The sequence below is a fragment of the Gymnoscopelus microlampas genome (genome assembly GCF_963454915.1).
Source record: "Gymnoscopelus microlampas genome assembly, chromosome: 20".
NCBI classification, from domain to species: domain Eukaryota; kingdom Metazoa; phylum Chordata; class Actinopteri; order Myctophiformes; family Myctophidae; genus Gymnoscopelus; species Gymnoscopelus microlampas.
The window spans coordinates 7,036,411-7,060,378 of NC_139957.1; the positions used below are offsets into that span (position 1 = coordinate 7,036,411).

The 23,968-nt window shown below is 41.9% G+C and overlaps 2 protein-coding genes across 3 annotated transcripts in view; one reads left to right on the top strand and one right to left on the bottom strand.

Moving 5' to 3' along the window:
- LOC311035573 (phospholipid-transporting ATPase IA-like) overlaps nucleotides 1-23,968 on the top strand; it is a 212,174-nt gene that overhangs the window by 137,646 nt on the left and 50,560 nt on the right. The window lies entirely within an intron of this gene.
- Nucleotides 5,609-23,968, bottom strand: part of pdss2 (prenyl (decaprenyl) diphosphate synthase, subunit 2) — a 36,634-nt gene continuing 18,274 nt past the window's right edge. The window contains exons 3-8 of the mRNA XM_084044452.1: nucleotides 22,021-22,219; nucleotides 16,647-16,721; nucleotides 14,329-14,502; nucleotides 11,432-11,563; nucleotides 10,918-10,953; nucleotides 5,609-6,994 (exon numbers count right to left, since the gene is read on the bottom strand). Of these exons, the coding sequence (XP_083900578.1) occupies nucleotides 6,839-6,994; nucleotides 10,918-10,953; nucleotides 11,432-11,563; nucleotides 14,329-14,502; nucleotides 16,647-16,721; nucleotides 22,021-22,219 (772 nt within the window). The 3' untranslated portion in view covers nucleotides 5,609-6,838. The remainder of the gene's footprint in view (nucleotides 6,995-10,917; nucleotides 10,954-11,431; nucleotides 11,564-14,328; nucleotides 14,503-16,646; nucleotides 16,722-22,020; nucleotides 22,220-23,968) is intronic.

The window sequence follows — 23,968 nt, forward strand, 5'->3', positions numbered from 1 at the left end:
CTTTGCCTTCAACATAACAGCAGATTGATGCAGACCTCATGAAGTAATGATGGTAACAATACATCTTTACTGTTTGCAGTTGAACAGCAGTCGTTTCTGATCAAGTAATCTGATTGGCGGAGTGCTGTGTGTTATTTGCCAAAATGTCACGGCTAGGAGTTGCTTAGCAACACATATTTACAGCGTAGATTATAATCTTCATCAAAACTTGATCTAATTTGTTTTTATAGAAAATATGCAACCAGATATTGTGTTAACACCAGTAAAACCAGGAAACCAACTGTGTCGTTGTAGAATTGGCCATTGTACATCTTGTACATCTGCTATTTTTGAACATTTTTGAAAAATCTTGAAAGTGTGAGAGATACTGATTTAGAAGGCATTTGTAGAATCAGCCTCAGGTCTAAATCGGTTAAACTGTAATACAACACTTTAGTCTAGGTCATATATTATAGTAAATATCAGCCTCTCCAACTATTACAGGAGTTCTCTATAGTAACTAAAGTCAACTCAAGCCACACAGCTACACATGTAGAGAATATTTGGTAGAGAACGTGAAAAACAGACATATTTGTGGTACACCGCAATGAAACGCTCTCTCTACATCTCAAAAGAGAACATACAGTATGTTTTCATCGTTGTGGATAATTAAAAAGCGTTTTTAGTTGTTTTTTAGTTGTTGAGGAATGGCATATTTTCTTCAAGGCCTGTGAATCAATGAGGCCCATACAATTTGCCCATGGTCTAGTTTAGTAACAATGCTGCATCTGTCTCTATTCCAGATGGTATGCCTTTGCTGTGAAATCTGAAAGTGATCAGTCTTTCCTGAAGCACCTTGCTTGAACAGAGGGGTAAACATATGGCAATGTCTCCCTCTAGTGCTGAGAGACACAATAGCAGTGGGAAAATGTCCACTGGTTACTGGAGGTTTGTTTTGTTTGAACTTTAGCAGATGTAATAGAGTGTGGCAGGGGGCATATGAAGCTTATATATCCACAAGGATTTGAAGCACTGCCAATGTACTTCAAATAAATGGCAGTCTGCCATTCATATGTTTTTCATGGACGCTTTTGTAATCCAACAGAACAGGGCTGTTCTGCACAGCAATAATCTCAATCTCCTGACAATATCTCTTGAGTACTGCACGCTTCATCGTTTTTGACACGTGATGTTTTATGTCTGCGTTTGATCATAACAACGATGTCGCTAGTGTCAAGTTAGTTGTTATTGTGTATGAAAGCCAAGGTAGTTTGAAACTATTTTGTAGCATTTTGTTCAAAAAGCATTTGACATCCTTTGGTTTTACTCAAAGTACACAAGCAAATGTCTGTGTAGCTACAATTAGCTCAACGTGGATTGCTATTTTCTCTCTACCAGTAAGTAATGACATTATTCTATGTGTGGGCTGACTGAAAGCAACTAAAACATCGAGTTCAAGTAAATGTGAAAGCTTCTAAGACAGGTGGTAACTAACTAGTAGCTGCTGATGAGCAGCAGCTGGGTGAGAGTCGTGGGCGACTGTCAGAACTGTTGCTGCACAGTGAACAGAGAAAAAAGCACCAAAGCCTTATGTGCTGTGCTCTGGATATATATGATTAGGGATGCTCACAATAACCACCAGTGGTGGAAAAAGTACTCCATTTTTTTTAACTTAAGTAAGTATCATCCTATTCCTAGTGATGATGATGACTGGTGGTTGCTAAGGAGTCACCATGGGTTTGCTGAGTAATTGCTAGGTGGTTACTTGGAAATTACAAATAAGATGCTATAGGAAACTATTGCAGTACGTGTGTAGGTGTTGCTGTATCATATGGGTTCTAGGTGGTTACTTACTATAGACTCTGCAGTTCCCTTTTCCAAATTGTGGCATTCCCTTTTCCTGTTGCTTAGTTTGTTCTCCATATTCTAACCTTTTGTGTTAATTAATGCCCTACTTGATCATATTACAGCGTCACACAAAAGCATCAAAAGTAGCAGATCTACAAGCTTAAATGATCTTTGAGCTTGATGATCTGCTACTTTTGCCGTTTTTGAATTTGAATCCTGAAAAGTAACAGTTTTGGACACATGAGGTTTCCACCCGACAGAGACGATACGTTTCCAGTTCAAATCTGCTGCTGAGCCAATCAAATGAAGCAATGAGAAACTGACCCGGAACAGGAAAAGGTTATGCCACAATCTGGGAAAGCTAACTACAGTTATGCACAGCGCCACATTGGTTCATACTGTAGTTGATACTAGTGTTCAGTATTGGTTGGTAGTGTCTTTTACATGTTTTAGAGCCAGCCAAGCATAGTGAAGACTATAATTGAAGCGCACTGACATGCAAAAAGTAAAGGTTATGGTTTGCAGACATAATACACGTTAAGTCTTCCTTTAGCTCTACATATTATGAACCTCTCTATTGAGCTCCACATATTAAAATCCCTATTGAGCGCAATCCAATCTTGACAAAATGGGGAGACCTTGCAAGGAAAGGGCTCACCGTGTGATTACATTTAATCAGAAACTGTTACTAGCAAAGCAAATTTTGGTATATTTCATCATAAAGTACATTGGTTTTCCTTAGATAATCGAGATTTTGGCCAGCGCCGTGGATATGCAGTGAACTCCAGAACATCTCCTCGTGCAATAATTCCATCTTAATCATCAGCTATTTAACTTTCACGCACACACTGGCACCCAATGTTCTGTCACTAACCACAGATATGTCGATATGGAGATGATATAATAAGACAACGTGCGGCTGTGCGGCTCTCATTATTTGGCTAATGAGCTGTCTGGATGGCAGTCTGATCTGTCACGCAATGAAGCGCGCCAGACCTGTAGAAGGGAAAGCACGGTCCAGGGTCACTGAAGCGAAGGTTTTGCAGCGAGGGGCTGGGATCCAGCACTTAACACAGAGAAGAGCTCGTTAAAGAGTCATTTTTGGCCAATATGCTCGTCTGTGTCGGTGAGGGGAAGCAGGCATACTGTTCCCATCGCCGTAGAACGATTTTCATCCATCACAGTCAAGCCACATGATGATATTAACAGGTGTTTACTTGACGGGGCCATTCATAACAAGACTAATGGAAAGTCTAATATAACTCCACCACTAATTTTGCGTTCTGAAATTGTGTGTGTTCCGTTCTCCCTTGGGTGAAAATGTGCTCTTTAGAAAATACACAGCAAAATCCTCATGAACAAACACTCACACCAACACAGAAAAACAAGTAGCACCATTGAATGAGCTTCTGTTCATGAAGCAGATCGTTGCTGTCGGGGCGCAGAAACCTCTTACCTCCATATTCTAACATTTCATGTTTTTCGCATATTAACGCCCTACTTGATCATACTACAGCCTCACAAAAGTATCAAAAGTAGCAGCTCCACAAGCTCTCAACATGGCGCGAAGCAACGTGTTTTGAGTTTTGAATACGTTTTGGACATATGAGGTTTCCACCCGACACATAATTAGTTTGAATTAAAAGCCTTTTAGGGTTTTAATTCAAACTAATTATGCTTCTCAGGTGGCGCCTTCAATCTTAGAACAATCTCATATCTATCATTCATAATAATAATTTAACCTGTATAAGACACAAAGGTGACATGCCTCTACCCTTCCCATTTCTGCCTTTCTTGTCCAAAGTTAACGACTGTGGCAGTGTTTTAAGGGAATAGAAAGGGGGCACATTTATTAACAAAAACACATTTAGTTCTGCAACTGGGAGAATTAGGAATGATCTCAACTGAAACCGATGTATTTCCATCAAGTCCTCCGTGACCTTGCTTTCATCAAAGTCTTTACTCGTCAGGCCAGATGTAGGCTAAATATATATTTTTTTGTTTGTTTTTTGGGGAATGGGGTGTAAATGTTTTGTTTAAGAACTATATTTTGTCATTCTAGTAGTCCACACATCTCCTTGTTTGGTCCTTTTAATTTTCTATGCAACTTCCCTCATGTCTGCTCATGGCGAGGATAAATATTTCATTACGTGCCCAAGGCTTTCCCTGGCATGTATGTGGTGCCTGGCTGTACGCAGCACACCCAACCAGTGGAAACTAAAAACCCACTAGAGGAAGTGGACCTACAAGCAGGCAACAGAGACATACATTTGCTTTTTTTAGACACTGCCCCTCCCATGCATGTTGTGGGCCAGCTCTGATCTCACTAGAAAGACCCCATCCTCCTCTTTTCTCCAGCCAAAAAAAAATACCAGCCTCTTCGCTCTTCGTCCAACCAATCCTCAGTGCCACCTTTCCTCTTCCTGCAGGTTTGTCTCTGTTCCAACACCACCCTTCTCTCCCTTGTTTACTTTTATATATGTATATGTATTATACACTGTTCTTTCCCTCAGTTGCTCCTGGTTGATTTACTACCACCTGAGCAATATGGACAAAATCAAATATCACCATATTGTTTTGACAAAATACCTCAATATTGATGTTGTGACGATATCAATTCTCTTAAAAATGGCAAAAATATCTACAAGCTCACAATGCGTTAGGATGGTCTTTGAGCTTGTAGATTGAGATTAGATAAGACAGTTATGCCATATCATATTCTAAAATCCAAAATCCCTGATATCTACAGTAGACTCATATCAAGATAGATATAATATCGACATATAGCCAAGCCATAACCACCACCAATATCTGTCTCTTCTACATGACGTCCTGTCCCACCAATGCCTGCCCTCCTACAGACAACCTTCAGCCTGTACTCTTCACGGTGCTTCTCTCATGTGACCGTCCTTCTTCTCCTCATGTCCAACACCTTCTCTCCTTCTCCTTCTCCTCCTCTACACCAGGGGTTCCCAAACCCTTTCAGCTCAAGACCCAAAAAGATACATTAGGTGTCTCCCCGGGACCCAAACATGCAAAAATACATGAATTAATAACTTATGTCATATTTCAATAATAGTGAAAACAACCGATCTACAAGTTAACAATGTGTCGCATAGATCGGCTATTTTCACTATTAAAAACGTAAGTTCTTTTAAATAAAGTTAATAAAGTTTAAAATTTTTTGAAAAAAGGTGTCACAAAGTGACAAAAGACACGCACATCCTGTCCTGCTGGGCTGCGTGCCGGATAAAGCATTAAACCTATAATAAATAAAAATAACACTAAAACCAGAATGCAGCTCCTATCATGTTTTCTTTTTGAATGATGGTAACGTTTCGAGGTCCTCAGACCTTACGGAGGACAGGCAGTAAGGTCTGAGGAAGAGTCGAAACAACAAACAATACCACCAATAAAAAAGTAAAGTATTTTAAACATACTGTAGGAAACGTCAAAGAAAATGGGATATTTACTCGCGACCCATTTGAAACACTGCTCTACCCCCCCCCCCCCCCCCCCCCACCACCAACACTCTTATCCCATCCCCTACCACCCCTCCAATTCCCCAGCAGTGTGTCCTTCAGCTCGGGGTGGGCTATGGATGTGACAGACAGCTGCCAGTGGTGCTGTTGTTGCTGCTGCCCCCTCCGGCCTGCTTTCACACCTTGGCTGCCCCCCCTCCCCCCCTCCACAGCACAGACAGCACAGCCTGGGAAACCACAGGCCACCAGCCTGGCGCCAGCCAACGCAGCTTAGAGCAGGGCAGCCGGCCCAATCAATACCGCTGCATTTCCTGTCCATTTGTTCAAGTCTCTTCATTAATAATTACTGCTGGCGGAGCTACAATACGCTTGCAGGCTGGGCCAGGGCGGTTAGGGAGGGGGAGGCAGCATGACCTTTCCCCACCCCGGGTTGATTTGATCATACACACCAGTGCTGGGACAAACACGATCATCAGGCGACACAGACAACATATGACACGATGATGGATGGGTCGAAGTTTTTTCTTTTTCTTTCTTTAATGACAATCATTGCTGGCTGTTGCCATTGCATTTGTAATGCAAAGTGACAGAGCAAAACATAACAGTCTGTCTCAAACATTGAGTTGCCACATGGCTCAAAGAAGTGTTAAGAGTCTGTTTATTGAGAGGCGTCCGGGTGACACAGGAGAAAAGTGGGTGACTGGGGTTCAAATCCTTCTCAGTGCCTCCGGCTTGGCCAGGCGCTCCGATTGGCAGGCGATATCTGTCGCTACACCATTTGACTCCCAACAGGTGGGTCGGGGCGCCGGTTCAGTGGGGAGTGGAGCTAGTAAAGATGGCGTCTTCCTCCGTACATGTTACGCCCTCTCGGTGAAACTCTCAGGGCAAAATGAAGCAGCTGGCGACGTCACGTTCATCGGAGGATACACGTGGTTGTCTACACCTGTGACGCTCATGCTTTTTAATTACAAGGACCCCCAGTTTGATATCCATTAGGCCACGGACCCCCCATTTGATACAATTCTTCATCTCTGGGACCCCCAAAGTGTTATTTATTTTTTACTCCAATCCTGCATTACTGGTACACTAAAGGCAGTGATTCTCAACCCTTTTCATTTCAAGGACCCCCAGACAGTGCTTAGTCCACAGACCCCCATTTGATACTTTTAAAAAACATCCCTGGGACCCCAATCTACACAGCAAAATCCTGTTATTTTAACTCAGATACTGTACATATGGAACCATTTGTAGAGTCTCGGAGTTAGACCCTTGGTCTTCAACCTCCTCAAGGACCCCTGGAGGGGTCGGTCCATGGACCCCACGTTGAGAGATAACCAGTGTTCTACACCACCCCCCCCCCCCCTCCTGGTGAAAAAGAGCAGGGGGTCAGCAGCAATTGGCTGCTGATTAACAACTAAATTGGGAGAAAAACAAAACAAAGTGTCCATTTAACAGTTTCCGTCCCCGAGGACGAGATGCTGCAGTCAGACGGTACAATCAGAAAAGAGGGGAGCGTGAGTCCGGGCGGGTCAGAATTTGGTGACGGCACAGGCGATGTTCTCCAAGGCGGAGCGCGCCTCGGATGAAGGGAAAGACTGGATGGCCTCCAGAGCCTTGTTGCCATGGTGACAGCATAAGTCCAGCGCCGAGCGCACACCTTTCTCCGACTTGATGACCGCCCACAGCTGTTGAGGAACACAAAAAGGCACCGACATGACATGAATTATCCAGACGTACAATTCCAATGAATTATTTAAAAGAAAAGAAACAAAGTTTGTGTCTTAATTCAACCTAATTGCCTGTACACAGTCAAATCCAGAGTGTCCATTTTAAAGACCTTGTGCCGTGATGTTTTTAAATCGACCAGATTATACAATAATCAATACATTTGTATCTTTTTATCTAGATTATACAATAACGTTGTAGACCACTCTATGAAGTCAAACGTTACCTACACCTTGCCACTGCTCCTTCCCTCTTTTAACATTGGAGACGGCAGAAATGCGATCCCGACCCTGATTTTTAGTCGTTAACGTTATGCATGTCCCTTCAATGTCTGTCTACTGATCGGCATGCTCGTGACAGATGGCTGGTTTTAACCACTTAAACCCTATATAGTTTGTTGACCAGGGTCCCCCAGGGGTCTACACTTGGCTCCCTCCTTTTTTTCTCTACTCCAACTACTTCGCAGAAAATAGCCGTACAACAAGCAACAGCTTGTAGACCGGGGTCATCCAACCGGCGAGTACACGCTTGTTTTATAGTATACAATACAACCTTTTTTTTGTTCAGTGGGATGTATGAATTACTCCAACGTTGTTGCCATGAAATTGTTTTTACTTGTATTGTATATGATGTATTTCTAATGATTGCTATCTCAATTTTGCCAAGTAGATCGACAGGTATGATGAGACTGTGGGAAGAGGCAGGGGGGGTGCAGTGACAAAGTCAAATCCAGTATTTTTAATGAGCTGTTGAATGTTTCTATAGAAATACATAATATATGTTTTAACCACTTACATCCTAAGTATTTAGTTGACCGGGGTCCCCCAGGGGTTTATAATTGGTCCCCTCCTTTTTCTCCCTTCCCCTCCAAATCTCTTCAGGGAAAATTGCCTATCTACAAACTCACAACGCGACACGTTGTGTGCTTGTAGGTCTGCTATTTTGGCCGACTTATTATGACCTCCCCAGAACAGGGATGCTATGGTTCATGTAGTTACTGTACATTTTTGGGGAAGAATTTTATTTGGAATATGGAACAGTAATACCCAAGTATCATTATCATGGGAGAAATAGGCCTGTGGCACTAGGACTTTATGTTAAAACTCAAAATTAGAGAGACAATACCAGCCAGCAAGTGTACAGTACATATGTTGCTTGACACACGCACACACGCACACACACATGCACACACACACACACACACACACACACACACACGCGATATGGGTAGAAAAGGGTTGATTCTTTATTTCCTATAAGTAGTATGCAAGCTCCAAGGAAATGTAGGCGTCTATCCTCTGCTCATATTCTGTTGGGACATCATTTTGCTGAGGGCACTTTAATTAAATTCTGGAGCTGGTCCTGGACAGCCCTGTAGGCTCTTCCCTCAAAAACCCTGCCACAGTAAAATCCTTGGTGTTACTTTAACTCTGAAGAGTGAGCACTCTTCAGAGTAACACAAAGGTTTTTCTTTTTTACTGTGGGCAGGTGAATAGCACTGTACCTGCCTGGTTTCCTTTTCAGTTTAGGGAGAAGGCCTTAAAATGCTTCATTTCACAACACAACACCTCATCTACTTAACTTTCTTTCTTTCTTTCCATGCAGCATCCCATTTCTCTTAACCCACTCAAACCGGGAACGTATCTGTGTAACCACTTTATCCATATTTTATACTTTGGCTATTAAAAAATAGCAGATCTACAAGCTCATAGCGCTTGCTACGAGCTTGTAGATCTGCTATTTAAAAAAAATCTTGAACATTTTTGCAAATATTTGAATATATATATATACAGTATATCTTTAAAGGGAACATTTTTGACACAAATCTTTGCTTCTGGAGGTCCCTGGAACAACATTTTTTTACAAATGTTCGCTTTAAAGAATATATATTCAAAGATTTGGACACATTTTCAAGATTTTTCAAAAAATAGCAGATCTACAAGCGAGCGCGGCACTCGGTGCCACGCTACGAGCTTGTAGATCTGCTAGTTTTGAATAGCCCAAAGAAATCTAAAAAATGACACACAGATGCGTTCCCGGCCTTAATGGGTTAATGTTTCCCCTTATGACCCTCAATGTCCCTCCGTTTGATGCTGCATCCCCTCATTACTTTGATAGCCCCCTTTTTTTCCCCCATCTTTCCACACAGCATCACATCTCCTCTAGTCTCGCGTAGCCAGACCATTAGAGATCTCCGCCTACCGATACATCTGTGGAGATCTCTGATCGCCTGGCTATGCGAGACTTACGTCTACTCTAGTATGTGTGGAACATTTCTGGGTAATTGTGACCTACTGTAGCCTATAAGATTCAAGATTTGCATTTCATACATCTCATCTCCATGTTTTACATTTTTGTGTTTTAATTAATGCCCTATGTGATCATACTACAGCATCACACAAAAGCATCAATAGTAGCAGATCCACAAGCTTGAAACGCAGCGCGAAGCAACGTGTTTTGAGCTTGTAGATCTGCTACTTTTGATACTTTTGAATTTGAATCCTGAAAAGTAACAGTTCTGGACATACTGTATGAGGTTTCCACCCGACATACAAGAATGCAAGTATAAGTAAAATTCTATATTGTAGTGGCAATAACTATAGAAATTGTCATTAAGAATAACAAGTAGTAAGGAAAGAAAAACGCCAAGTATGTACATCAATCATAGCACACTTTGAGGTGCATGGAGCCGGTGCTATGTGCATGGTTCTTACGTTAAAATATTATATACATAGTATTTTATGTTCGCCGTATATGCATCATGTAAGCATCTATAACTACTGTAGCGAGATCGGCTGTGATGCAGACAGCACATGTGATTTTTTTTTGTGTGTGTGACATTTGCAGTAAAGCCAGTAATCCCACTTTAAGCACTTTGCTGATAATTATGTTCCAAGTTTTTCTCCCCTGAACCTCGCCCCAGTGTCACTTTCGTCTCTCCTGCTCTCACCTTTCCGTCCTGTGTCCCTCATCTGACATCTCACGTACTCTCTCTGAAACTTCTGCCCATGTCCCTCTCCTTTAGTGAGTGTGCTGAAGGAGATTCACTCACAATGCCACTGTCTCTGAGCCTCAGTGTCTCCTCCACAAATAGGCCTCGGAAACTAATCCACCCTGCTCTGGTTTCAGACACGACTACATAACCCCCCACACCCCCGCAATCCCCACCCCACCCGCCCCCGCGTCAGACCCCTTCCCCTGTTGCCTCGGTCTCTCTTCCTGCACCCCTATCGGTCCCCTTCTTCCCTCTCACACATTGACTTTGGAAAGCTCATTTCTCAACTTTGATATTGGTTACAGAGAAGAGACAGCCTCCTTCTCTGGTGGCCCTCTTGCCAACCGGCAGTGCTGCTGAACAAATAGGCAGAGCAGGGTTTCATGTGTGAAATGGGCCCAACACATACCGTGAAAGTATACTGCAGCAACACTTAACCAAGGTTATTATACAGTAGTATAAAACTAAAACAAAATGACTCAAATTTGAATTGAAACAAAACTAAAAAACTAAACATTTCACTGAAATTAAGAACAAGAACAAGGCTATACAAAAAACAATTACTAACTGAAACTGTATTGTTTGTTTACAAAACTAACACATTATAGAGAAAATGTCCTTAGTTTTAGTCTTTGTCAATATTTCATACTGTACATATCTGCTATTTTCGAAAAGGTTTGACAAATTCTGAGAAATGTGAATACTTATTTTCTTTGATAAGTATATCTTAACCAATACTTTTGTACTTTTACTCTTGTAAAACTCTGAATACAGGCCTTTTACTTGTGAGAGTATATTTATGTTGCAGTATTTCTACTTTTACATAAGTAAAACATCTGAGCACTTCTTCCACCATTGTCTATAGTTCGTATAATTTAGTCTGCTCACCTTTGAATAATCCAGCTGGTTTCTGTATCCTTTTACCTATTAAAGTAAAGAGATAACACACAATTAGACATGACACTTGTAATTATATGACCCCATCTCATAAAATATGTTAGTAGACATTAATAGAAAACACCATTTAGGCATGGAATTATAAAAATTGTGTAATTTAATTTATTTTCAGAAAAAACACTATTTAGCCTGTCATTGGAATTGTAGAATATAAAATCAGTTGACATAATGTACTTTTCCAAGTCTTAACTTTAGATACTTGGTTTGTGACGTTAGTAAACATTAAAATAAAGATGGCAGTGATTGACATAATTATAAAACGCATGCTTTGATTGGCCTAAAAAAAACTGAACATTTCCTGTGAAATATCATGCGTAGGCCATTAAATACAGAGGCCTTCTGTTGGTGGTGTAATCTGAGTTATCGTCAAAATAACATATGAAACTTTATTTATATAGCAGTTTATTATATAGCAAGTGTGTCACATACTCAGAAGCGTCATTACCTGTTCTAACTGGTGATGCCACATCTCTTGGCCCACTATCTGACGGTGGAAGACCACAGGGGCGGCATTTAAGCTGAACGAGACCGGCTCTACCGTGCCGCTCTTCACAAACGGCTGCAGGTCGGAGTTCAGCTACAAACGGGAGGGAGAACATGCTGGTCAATGGTGGAAAAAGTACGCACATTTTTTACTCAAGTAAAAGTATCAATACTGCAGTGTAAAAATACTCTCTTACAAGTAAAAGTCTGTTAATCAAAATGTACTTGAGTAAAAGTACAAAAGTATTGGCATCAAAAGGTACTTATAGTACCAAGTTTTGAAATGAGTACTACTTTTACTACTAGTAAAAGTACTGAAAACTGGAAATGCACCAGTAAAGTAAATATACTTAAAAATTGTACTTAAGTACATGTCTTAGTTACTTTACACCACTGATGCTGGTCATCTTTCATCTTTTTCAACCAACTCCTTTTTTCAGAGGTTTCATTAAGTAACTCTGTGTTAGTTTTGGCTCTTATCCACTATAAGAACTAAGTGAATCATGCCATGTTCTGGATTTGTTTCCATTACGCTACGGCTCAGCTTCAGATAAGGTTCTCAGAACCTAATAGGCTCTATTCACAGCAGCCATGTTGGAAAGAAATTGGGCCTCTTCTTCCTTACTGTATTGCCAATGATACTAATGAAGGCGCTGTTCCATTTTGCTCAAACAGAGTCAGGGTGCTGATGTTGTGCAAAACAGAGTCAGGGTGCTGATATTGTGCATGTTGGCTCACTGGAAACACTCTGCTACACCAGTGGGTCTCGAATTTGGGGTCCACCGTCCAGGGACCCTCGTGGTTCTTTGAGGGGGTTTCAAATGGCCCCTTATGGGTGTATAACTCTGAATTATGGGGGTCCTTGAAATTAAAACGTTTGAGAACCACTGTGCTACACTAAATGGAAAAGAGCCTTAATTAGTATCATTGGTAACACAAGTGAGGCCCAATTTCTTTCCAACATGGCTGCTGTGCATAGAACCTATTTGGACCCTGCTCAGGAGGTAGTATTAACCCCGAGTTCTTGGAACCCAAAACTTTCAACATTTTTCAAAAACATGAGTTTTATCAGTGGTGGAAAAAGTACTCACATCTTTTACTTACGTAAAAGTATCAATACTGCACTGTAGAAATACTCTGTTACAAGTCCGGTAATCAAAATTGAGTAAAAGTACAAAAGTAATGGCATCAAAATGTACTTACAGTAAGTACCAAAAGTAAAAGTACTCATTGTGCAGAATGTCCCATTTCACAAGTTCATAATGTATACAAATCTTTTGAAAATAGCAGATCTACAAGCTCACAATGCGTCGCATCGCGACGCATTGTGAGCTTGTAGATCGGCTATTTTCAAATGGCCGAAATATAGGGCTGAGGTGGTTAATTTATGTCTTGTGATAATAATAATCTAAATCTGCAAAGTAACTAGTAGCTAAATCTGTCAAATAATTGTAGTGGAGTAAAAGTAAAAGTATTGAAAATGGGAAATACTTCAGTAAAGTAAAAAAAAAATCCTCAAAAGTGTACTTGAGTAAATTTACTTTAAACCACAGTTTTTTTATGACCATCACCTTCAGGGGCAGTTGTGGTTATAATGGAAACAAAAACACAAATCGCAGAACTTTGACGGGTTCTGGAAAGGTTCAGGTCATGGTGGGTTCTGGGTCACCCTTCATAGTGGGAAAGAGAGCCAACGCATGAACAAGTTCAGGTCCAGCGCCAAAGCTCAGCAGGAGGCGCTCTATCAGGGCCTGGCTCGACTCCGACTGAATCAAACATTGTAGATTCATTAGAATCATGAGAAGCAAGAGTTTACTTGGAGGAAACCCACAAGCGGTTTAACAGAGTTAAAGCCTGATTAGGAGGATTCTTGCAGAAAGAATGTATCTATCGATCCCCTGCTGAGATGCCCTGTAGCCACGCAAATATGGAGCCACGGAGAGCCACAGCAGGAGACAACACAGAAAGTAGTGCAAGTTGAGACACTATGAAGAATACTTGCAAAAATGGAATCGACCGACTACATTTCCGTTATTATATAACATATTTTCATAGTTCATGGCAACCCAAGTTAACTCAACTCACGCCGTTTCCTCATTAATGAAGATTACTCTTGTTCTTGGCTTGTTGTTTTTATACAGTAAAGCTGCATTTCACATTGCCAGCTAATTTCAATGGAAGTCAGCGACATGAAGATGCAAAGCAACGTCTGACGTTTGTAGTCGCCACAAAAGCTTAGTAGCAGACAGTGTTGAAGCACAGTATGGAAGTCAAAACACTTTCACACTTGATCCATTAAGACCGGGAACGCATCTGTGTCATTTTAAGATTTCTTTGGCTATTCAGAAATAACAGATACAAGCTCATAGTGTGGCACCGAGTGTCGTGCTGTGAGCTTGTAGATCCGAATTTTTTTTTTTTTTTTAATCGTGGGAAATGTGTGCAAATCTTTGAATATATGTTTTAAAGCGAACATTTTTAACTCCGATCTGTGCTTCTGGGGGTCCCTGGAACAACATATCTTGAGATGGGGGGTCCGCGGCCAAATACATATAATTTTGGGTGGTCCTTAACATGAAAAAGTTTGAGAACCACTGATATAGCAACAATAGTTTAAAAAAAAAAATTAAGACATTTGTTGAGACATTTGACAGCTACAAATGTTTGCTTTAAAAAATATATATATATTCAAAGTTTTCACGATTTTTCAGCAGATACAGTATACAAGCTCATAGCGCGGCACCGAGTGCCGCGCTATGACCTTGTAGATCTGCTATTTTTGAACAGGCAAAGAAATCTTTAAATGACACACAGATGCTTTCCCGGACTGAACGGGTTTTAAAACTCGGCGGGACTTGCCTGGTGGCCGAGGGAAAGGTGTCGGCCATATTTGTAGGCCAGTCTTTGAGACTCCTTGTCGTGTTGGGCCAGCTCCATCGCCGCTTGACAGCTCTTGGCGAGCAGCGCCCCGTGGGAGAGGAAGGTCTGCTCCTCCCATGTCGCCGTGCTGACGGTACCGCTCAGACTGTTCTCCTGCAGAAGCAAAACGCATCAGCCGTGATTCTCAAACCTTTTCCATGTCAAGGAACCCCCCCAAATTGATATGTATTTGGCCACAGACCACCCCCCCCCCCCCATCTTTAAAGATGTCGTGCCAGGGACCCCTCCATAAGAGAGGGTTTGAGTTAAATCTTTCAAGGTTGCTCACAATGTGTCGCATTGTGAGTTTGCAGCAGATTGGCTATTTTCAAACACCCCAAGTATAAAATAGGGTTAAATCGGTTAAACTGGTTTTTGTTCAATCATTCTGCAGGGGGGACCCCATGGAACCTCTTCCAAGGACCCCTGGGGCTCCCCGGAGCCCACTTTGAAAACCCCCTGAAATAGAATTATCGTCTCTGTCGGGTTGAAACCTCATTATATCCAAAACTGTTACTTTTCAGGATTCAAATAGCAAAAGTAGCAGATCGACAAGCGGATCTTCTACTTTTGATACTTTCGTGTACTTTCTGTATTAAGTAGGACATTAATTTACAAAAAAAACACAAAAAAGTTAAAATATGGAGATAAGAGGTTTCTGCCCGACAGCAGCATTATGACTCTTTACATTGCACACAACCTCAAAGTTCAAGCGGAACATCCTAACCGCCTCCTCTTTCACGTACGGGTCCATATTTCAGGATGTAAGTGGCCGTGCAGCAGTCAGTGACAGCACATTTCATGCTGTATTTCATAGCAGGGGGTCTACTGGGGTATTGGGGCAGCGGTGGCTGCGCGAGGTTAGAGGGGAGAGTTTGTGACCGAAAGCTCCCCGTTTAGATTCCCCACCAGACCGGCAGGAAGAATCCGGGGTGGGGAAGTGAACGGCCAACCCTCCTCCAACACCGCTAAAGTGCCCTTGAGCAAGGCACTGAACCCCCCAAACTGCTCCAGTGGAGCTGCTCGGTGGCCAACAGTATAAGACTGTGGTTGTACTGGGAAGTTTCCAGATTTGAATGTGTGTGTGTGTGTGTGTCTGTGTGAGTGAGTGAACTACTGAAAAAGAGCACTCGTGCTCAGCCAACCTCCCCAGGGGAAATTAAGGTTAAACAAAGAAAAGGAAATACAGTTGTAACGGGCTAGTACGCTCATAAAGTTACGCTATTAGTTTGGGTAATCTATTTAGGTGGGTTGGTTTCATGTTGTGGTTAATAAGCAGACTAAAAAAGGGTCAACCGATGAACTCTGGACATTATCCAAGTAGGGTTGAAGTTTGGCACAATAGCTTTCGTTTAACGTTTCTGGTATTTAAAAAAAAACAAAGCCTTTGTATGGATTTAATTAAACTCTGGGCCTTTTTTTCCGTAGAAAGCCGAGATAAGGCCGAAAATGAGCCTTTTGTTTGAGCCCGAGGGTGAGCTCTAGTCTGAAAACGTGCCTTCTTCTGAGAGAAACTGTGAGCTACCTTGTTACAGCTCTTTTGCTGAAAATAGCCGATCTACAAGCTCACAATGTGTCGGACACTAGGGTTCACTTCAAGTGGTTAACTCTGGAAACTGAAACGGTCTTTCTGATTCATTATGTGGTGAGATTGTCTTAATTTGCCTCTCATAGTAAACATGTCTAGTCTCTTAGATGTCTATACCACATCTTTTGTCACGGTCTGCCAAGACGCTTTGTCTTTGAATTATGTAATGAATCCATCGTGTGATGATTCATCCACTAAGCTGCTTTCATGCAGGCGTGTTTTATTTTGTGAATGGAGTTGATTTCTGGAACCTTCTGACCGCGGCTGGAAGTTATCTTCTTAGCCATTATTCTATAGATTACTTTTTTTTAAATTCATTGAATAATCAAGGATTCTCCACTGTTCTGTGTTTCACCTTCTCTTTTTTTTGATTCATCGAATATTTGAGAAGAATTATAAAAATGTATATCAGCGATTCGATTAACCTCTAAAGCCCTATTTTATACTTTGTCACACAATGGTCTCATGCTTAAGTAGCATTGTATCGCGGTGCGCTGTGCGCTTGTAGATCTGTTATTTTCTTTTTTTTTTTACATTTTGGCCTATAATGAAATGCCCCAAATAGGGGTCAATTATCAATCAATTGTTATAAAATTATCAATATATTTATTCGATTAGCTTGATTAACTGTTGCACGCCTAGTCAGCATGATGAGAATACTTGCTCTTACCTCGAGATTAGCAGGGTTTTCATAGTAGACACCCTGGACCAGATCGCCGATGGCACTTGAGATCAATTCGACAACCTGTCAGGGAGAAAAGTGAGACACTTTTAAGTCCACTTGTCCACTATCAGTCAGCATGTACACAACAGATGGAAGAACAACAACAACAGATGGAACAAGAACATCAAATTATTGATGTGTGTAGCCTTTCAGAATTGTTATTACTACAGCGTGCATGCGAGCGTGTTTATGGAATGCACCAGACTGAAGTTGTTCCTCCTCAGCCAGGTATGCTGTTCTTATCTTAAATTCCCAAACATTTCCATGCTACGGAGTGCGGACCCCCAAATAACTATAGCCTGGCTACGTCCCCCCTCCCCCCCCCTTGCGAAATGGCTCGACAACAAATAATTTGCAAAAATTGACGATCTACAAGCTCACATCCAGTCGTGATGAAAGCTTAAGTTTCTTTCACAGTTTATTTTTTTATCTTTGATAACGACATCCCCAAAATACAAGGTTTAAAGTGGTTACACTGGCACTACAATCTTATGAATTGAATTTGAATTGAAATTTAAAAATATATATATCGTTGCTGTCAGGTGGAAACCTTAAAATGGTGAGAATAGCCAATCTACATCGCATCGCGATGCGTTGTGAGCTTGTAGATCTGCTATTTTCAGTACTTTTGTGTGACACTCTTGTGACGATACAAGATGAAGTAGGGCATTCATTTACAAAAAAAAAATCATAAAAAGGTGAAAGCAAATTGGACCTTTCCCCCCCCCCCTTTGAAAACCTGTGATCGTTTTGGTTGAATGCCGACATGGTCCGGTTGGCTTCTGGGAGCCACGTGCGGGCCGGGGGTCGAGGCCAGGTAAATGGCTGCAACACGGACCAGCTCTGATTACTCCTGTTCGCCAGCTCATTATCAGGCCTCTGGGGACTCCCCCCCCCCCCCCCCCCCTTCCCCCCTGCTGTTTTCATAAGGAAGATCCCACCGTTAATTACGCTCGTATTTATAGCCACGTACGGCTGAGACTCCGCCGTAAAATCGGATCGGGTGTCGGCCACGTCCGAGGGGCTAAAAAGGCAGATGGCCGACCGCGGAGAGAGCCGAGGGGGTTAATGATGACACTCTCGAGTGATGAGATTACGTCTGGGCCCCTACAGTTTAGCCCACATGTATTTCTTTACCTGTCGAGTATGTTTGAAGATAGATTAATGTCAGGTGGCGCGTCTGGCATGCGGCTGATCGGCATCTTTGGTGTATTTTGACACTTTTCTGTCTGTCTCATGCTAAAAGAGGGATTAACGCCGCAACGCTGCAAAAACAAAGTAGTCTTCATACAGTATCTGGGGACTATGGGACGAGCTTGGCAGAAGAAAAATCACTCCACATACTACCATTTTCATTTTCACCATATTCTGTACATGGCCAAATAAAACACTACAACTCCACTACAACAGCATTTTGCATCAGCTCTGACAAAAAAAAAAACACATCCCCACGCAGTTGATCACAATACAGCAGCTTGACAGCTTCATTGTAAAAACGCTGTGGATTTCTGAACAGCTTGCCTTAAACCCATTGAGACCTGAAGCCGATTCTACATGTCTCCTAAATCTCAACAGTATTCTGAAAAACGTATGTTTCTACATCAGTGGTGCTCAATATTTTTTGTGTCAAGGACCCCAAAATGATATGTATTTGGCCGCGGACCCCCATCAAAATATCTTGTTCTAGGGACCCCCCAGAAGCAAAGATTTGAGTTAAAAATGTTCGCTTTAAAAATATATATATTCAAAGATTTGCACACATTTTCACGGTTTTTCAAAAATAGCAGATCTACAAGCTCATAGCGCGGCACTCGGTGCCGCGCTATGAGCTTGTATATCTGCTATTTTTGAATAGCCCAAAGTGTAAAAATAATGCTTTTTAGCTCAAATCTAAAAATGACACAGTTCCTGGTCTTAATGGGTTAAGTGCTTTGCTAAGACTGCAGTTGCCCGTTCCCTCTTACAGGGGGCATGCATGACTACATTTTGCCCAGATTTCCACCGTTAACACTGCCGGTCCTTATCAACTGCCCTGATGACATGCTGCTGCTTTGAAATGGTTGCTGAGGGAGCAGCATTGACCACCATCTGCTAAATAAAATGGTTGGCATATTCAGCTGATTCCCCTGCATTCTTCCTTACCGTTAATAAGTGTGAGAATAGGGCAGACCAGAGGAAACCATATGTATATCTCAGCTGATGTGTAGTTCAGCTGATCTGCACATGATGTATACATCAACTGAACAGCTCCGCTGATCTGTATGTTGTTGCTGTCGGGCAGAAACCTTATATCTTAATTTTGTGACTTTTAATGTTTTGTGCTTCAAATTAATGTCCTACTTCATCGTACAAGAGTGTCATGCTAAAGTAGCAAAAAGTAGCCGATCTACAAGCTCACAACACGTCGCAATGCAATGCCTAGTGAGCTTGTAGATCTGCTATTCTTGAGGACAAAATCAGATATATATAATAATCAAGTGACAGTAGAAAGTGGTTAAGTCTGTCGAAAAGTACAACAAAAAGTATTAAGAGCGTGTGACTAAATAATAACTACATTAGATCCATATTTTTTTTACTTCTTCTTTCCTGAAAAGTAACGGTTTTGAAGGGCACAAGGTTTCCACGCGACGGCGGCGATATGTATACATCATCATCTGCAACGTTCAGCTGATCTGCACATATACAGTACATCCCAGACACCCTTGTTTCATCATACCATCTCAGCTGAATTGTACATGCATAATATACACCCCCCCAGACATCCGTGTTTCATCTGAACAAAGTCTGGTGACGCGAGCCACTCTGCCAGACTCGCAGTGCCCTCTGCGTAACCGAATCCGTCGGGGGAAAATATTGAGGAAACCCGAGCCTCACCCACAGACCTGGAAGGACAATGTGCCTACAGTATTACCAGATGTGGTGTCTCTGCAAAGCCTTGGGAAGTGGGGCTGGGTAGGAGAGGGGTCTTTTTTTGGAAAGTATCAGATAAGCTCTCCCCCTGCCTCCCCCTTACTCCATTCCCAAATCCAGCCGGATCGTGTTTTGCCGACAGGTCTGCGAAGGGGAGAAACTGGAGCCGCGCGCCGAGATTACTTTACCGTTTATCCCATTAAGACCTGAGGCGATTCTTAACTCATTGAGTGCCAGAATTGCCAGAATTATTTCAGAATGATGTTGTCCCAGTGCCAGAGTTTTTTTCAAAGTAATAAAAAAGTGCTTAGGAAGTGAAATACAGCCTTTTTCAGTTCTAAGTTAAACAAGGAGTGGATGGAGCTGCAAATCTTCAGATGATGATATCTTGGGTTCTGAACATGTTTTTCAAAACTATTTTTTCAAAAACACGTCAAACACGTCATTGGCACGTTGCGCCATAGCGGTAAAAACGTTAATGGCACTCAATGAGTTAAAAATGTTTTCTAAATCCTAACAGTTTTTTTTTTTTAAACAAAAAAAAAATGTTTTCAAGATTTCTCAAAAATAGCCAAAGAAAGCTAAAGTGACACAGATGCGTTCCAGGTCTTAATGGGTTATACAAGTAGCGGCATAGGATTCCTCTCAAGGCCAGGACACATAATCTCCATCACTCTCTCTGCCTTGAAAAAAAAATGCCTGGTTTATGAGAAAAAAAAACTCCGGAGCCTTCAAGTGCTACCGCTGCCTGTTATCTGTCAACCTATGTCTGTAATAACATGTATCACACACACAGTGTGTGTACACCTTACAATGACCACACATAAACTGTAAAAAAAAAAAACTAACAAAAAAAACTACACTGTACACGACATCAGTCATCCTTGAAGTCAAACCGAGGACATAAACTACGGCTGTGATAGGAAAGAGATACAAATATTGACATCGGGTAGACATAAATCTATCATAGCATTTAATCATCAACAGCTCATCAATCGCTCTGTCACTTTTTCGGTTCTCAAGTTTTTCATTGTTTGGGGAAGATGGCGGTTTCAGTTCCAAAATGGGGGGGGGGGGGGCCACAGTGACAAATGTCAATCACAATATTCGCAACACAATGTTTTGTAGCTCTGGAACTGTATCACTTCGACGAGCAATGCCCAATGCCTCCTCATAGTGTTTCCTGTACTACAGACACCATGACAGCCGGTTACATCATAAAGTAGGAGGACACCTTTTCAAATTCCCCCGTTTTGGCTGCCCCCTAAGACAGACGTAAACCCAGACTGTTGTGCTGAATAAGACGGCGGGGGGGGGGGGGGGGGGCAGGGAAGGCGATAAGGGCTGGTTTGGCTGCCGGGCGCAGGGAGAAAGGGAAACATGGTTATTTTGATCCACTCGGGCGACCGCATTCTGACGGCGGAGCTTGGTGACAGAATCTGTCAGCAAGGGGTTACCGGGGCGTGCACCAGATACCGTCTGTAGTGCGCTTATGAGGTCACCGCACACACACACACACGCGCGCATACGTAGTAGTACTATACGTCCACGTGCACTGCATGCACACGCACACTGGAAACCGACAGACAGACACAGACGTATACACACACACACACACACTTATCTATAAATGGAAAGTCAATAAGACGGATTCCCTCTCTATGGTTCAATTGCACAATAAACATTGCGTTATAGCATTAAAATGATAGCAAGCCGAGTTTCTCCGTTTCCACGGTTGCACAAAACAAACGGAGCGGGGGCTCCCTGTGCGTTTGTGTGTAATTGAGAACGTGTGCAAGCATGGGGCCGCGAGTGTCACGATGTGGCTTAAGTGAGAGAACGGATCCGTCGATTCAATACATTTAAGCAGGACCAACACAATTGACAGCGATAGCTGGAACCACAAATACGGCCTCCTGGAGGCCCCCCCATCAATACAGGGATTGTCATTGATATCAGTGTCATATATTAACCCATTAAGACCGGGGACGCGTCTGTGTCATTTTAAGATTTCTTTGGCTGTTCAAAAATAGCAGATAGCGCGGCACTCGGTGCCGCGCTATGAGCTTGTAGATCTGCTATTTTTGGAAAATAGTGAAAATGTGTGCAAATCTTTGAATATATATATATATATATTTTTAAAGCAAACATTCGTAACTCAAATCTTTGCTTCTGGGGGGTCCCTGGAACAACATATTGAGATGGGGGTCCCTGGGGGACACCAAATACATAACATGTTGGGGGTCCTTGACATGAAAAAGATTGAGAACCACCGACATAGAAACATTAGACATTAAACGATTTTGAACACATTTTTTTTAATCGGCTTCAGGTCTTAATGGGTTAAGAGATTGTTTGGCGATGAGTTCGCGGCTCAGCCTGCTGATGGGCGGGGTAGGGGAGGGGTTACCTTAGTGTTGTTGAGCTGGGCCAGTCCGGTACACGCATTAGCTAGCAGGAAGTCGCCACTCAGGACAGCCATCTTATTGCCAAACTGCATGTCCTTCAGCGGGCCGTCCGAATTAGTCCATTCCTTCAGGTCGACGATCCCACGGTGCACCAGGAAGGCAGTGTGGATGAGTTCCGTGATTTCTGCCAAGTGCCGCTGGCTAGGGGAAAGAAAGGATACATCAATGTAGACATTTGCGTTAATTGTGTGTGGGGAGGAAAAAAAGCACACGAAAAAAATACATTTGTATTAATAAAAAACATTGTTGATCTTTAAAGCCCAGTTGCGTGATAGACGGCCACTACTGATAAACAAGGGAAATTACACTGTTCTGTATCTCCCTTTCCCCTTCACATACACTCAACAGACTAATGGCAGCCATAGTGACACAAACATAACTAGTGCTGGATGATTTCCACCATGGTGGCAAGCATGGCCATGGGACAGGGTGAGTAGAGTGGCAGGTGCCAAGGTTGAGCTGTATTATTATTTTTTTGACATGCTTTAGAAAGGGCGAGAACAAAACAATGGCCAGTGCAATATTGGTCAGTAGCCATAATAAAACCTTCATAGAGTGCATAATAGTGCTCAATGCAATCTCCAGTCTCCAACATTTAGCTGCTAGACTAGGGATGGGTATTGGCAAGAATCTCACAATACGAGACTTATCACGATACCTGGGTCACGATACGATTATATCACGATATATTGCAATACGATACATATTGCCATATATTACAATATTATTGCGATATATTGCAATACGATACATATTGCAATATATTGCGATACGATACCTATTGCGATATATTGCGATATATAGATATATCACAACTACATATTGTATATATATATACACTACATATTGAGTAGCTGCATATCAGTGGTTCTTTGAATGTTTTTTCATAAAGCCTGTATCTAAAAAAGCAACAAAAAATAATAATCGCGATATGGCGGCCTGGAGTATCGATACAGTATCGCGAAATAAAATATTGCGATATATCGCGAAATCGATAATATTGCCCATCCCTATGCTAGACAAAGCTCTATATACATTGTTGTATGTCAAATAGCAAAAATAGCGAAGCTGATGTTCGGCTATGTTCGCTATCAAAAAAAAAGAATTGCGACCATATTACACCCATACCTTCTTCTTACTGGCTGCCTGCCGGTGAGTTTTTGAATTGATTTTAAGATATTACTTATGACTTTTAAAGCCTTGTACAAGGCCAGGCTCCTGGTTAGATTTGAAATATGCTGGCCCCGCATAAGCCTAAGCGCAGCCTTACTTAATCAGATAGGACCCTCCTGGTTGTTCCTAAAACTTGCCTTATTACCTGGAGTGACCAGGCTTTTGTGGCCCCAGCACCTAGCCTACTGGAGGCCTGAGGATCAAAGTCAGTGTCATCTTTTATATCACCTCTGAAATCCTACCTTTACGTCAAGGCCTTTTTATAGTGCTTCTTTTATGCCTCTTCTATATACTGTATACAGTATATAATATTCTGAAGAGGGCGCAATAAGATTACGCAATCAAAAGAGCGCCAGCCAAACACATAGTTATGGAGAGGTGGCATATGTTCTATGCATCTGACATTACATGCTCTTGGAAGAGTAGTCATAATATACAGTACTGTATATGACCTGTATATACCTCTATGGGGCATACATCACTGTTGATTGTGGAGCTGAGAGATGAAACCAGAGGTCTTTGACCAAGAATTCCATCCATTTTGTAAAAACAAAACCTAAAACATAAGCTCTTTATCTATACTGCTCAAAAAAATAAAAGGGAACACTTTGATCCCTTAATTCTTTTGAGTTTTTTCATGAACTGTGTACATACTGCTCACGAAAAAACTCAAAAGAATTAAGGGATCAAAGTGTTCCCTTTATTTTTTTGAGCAGT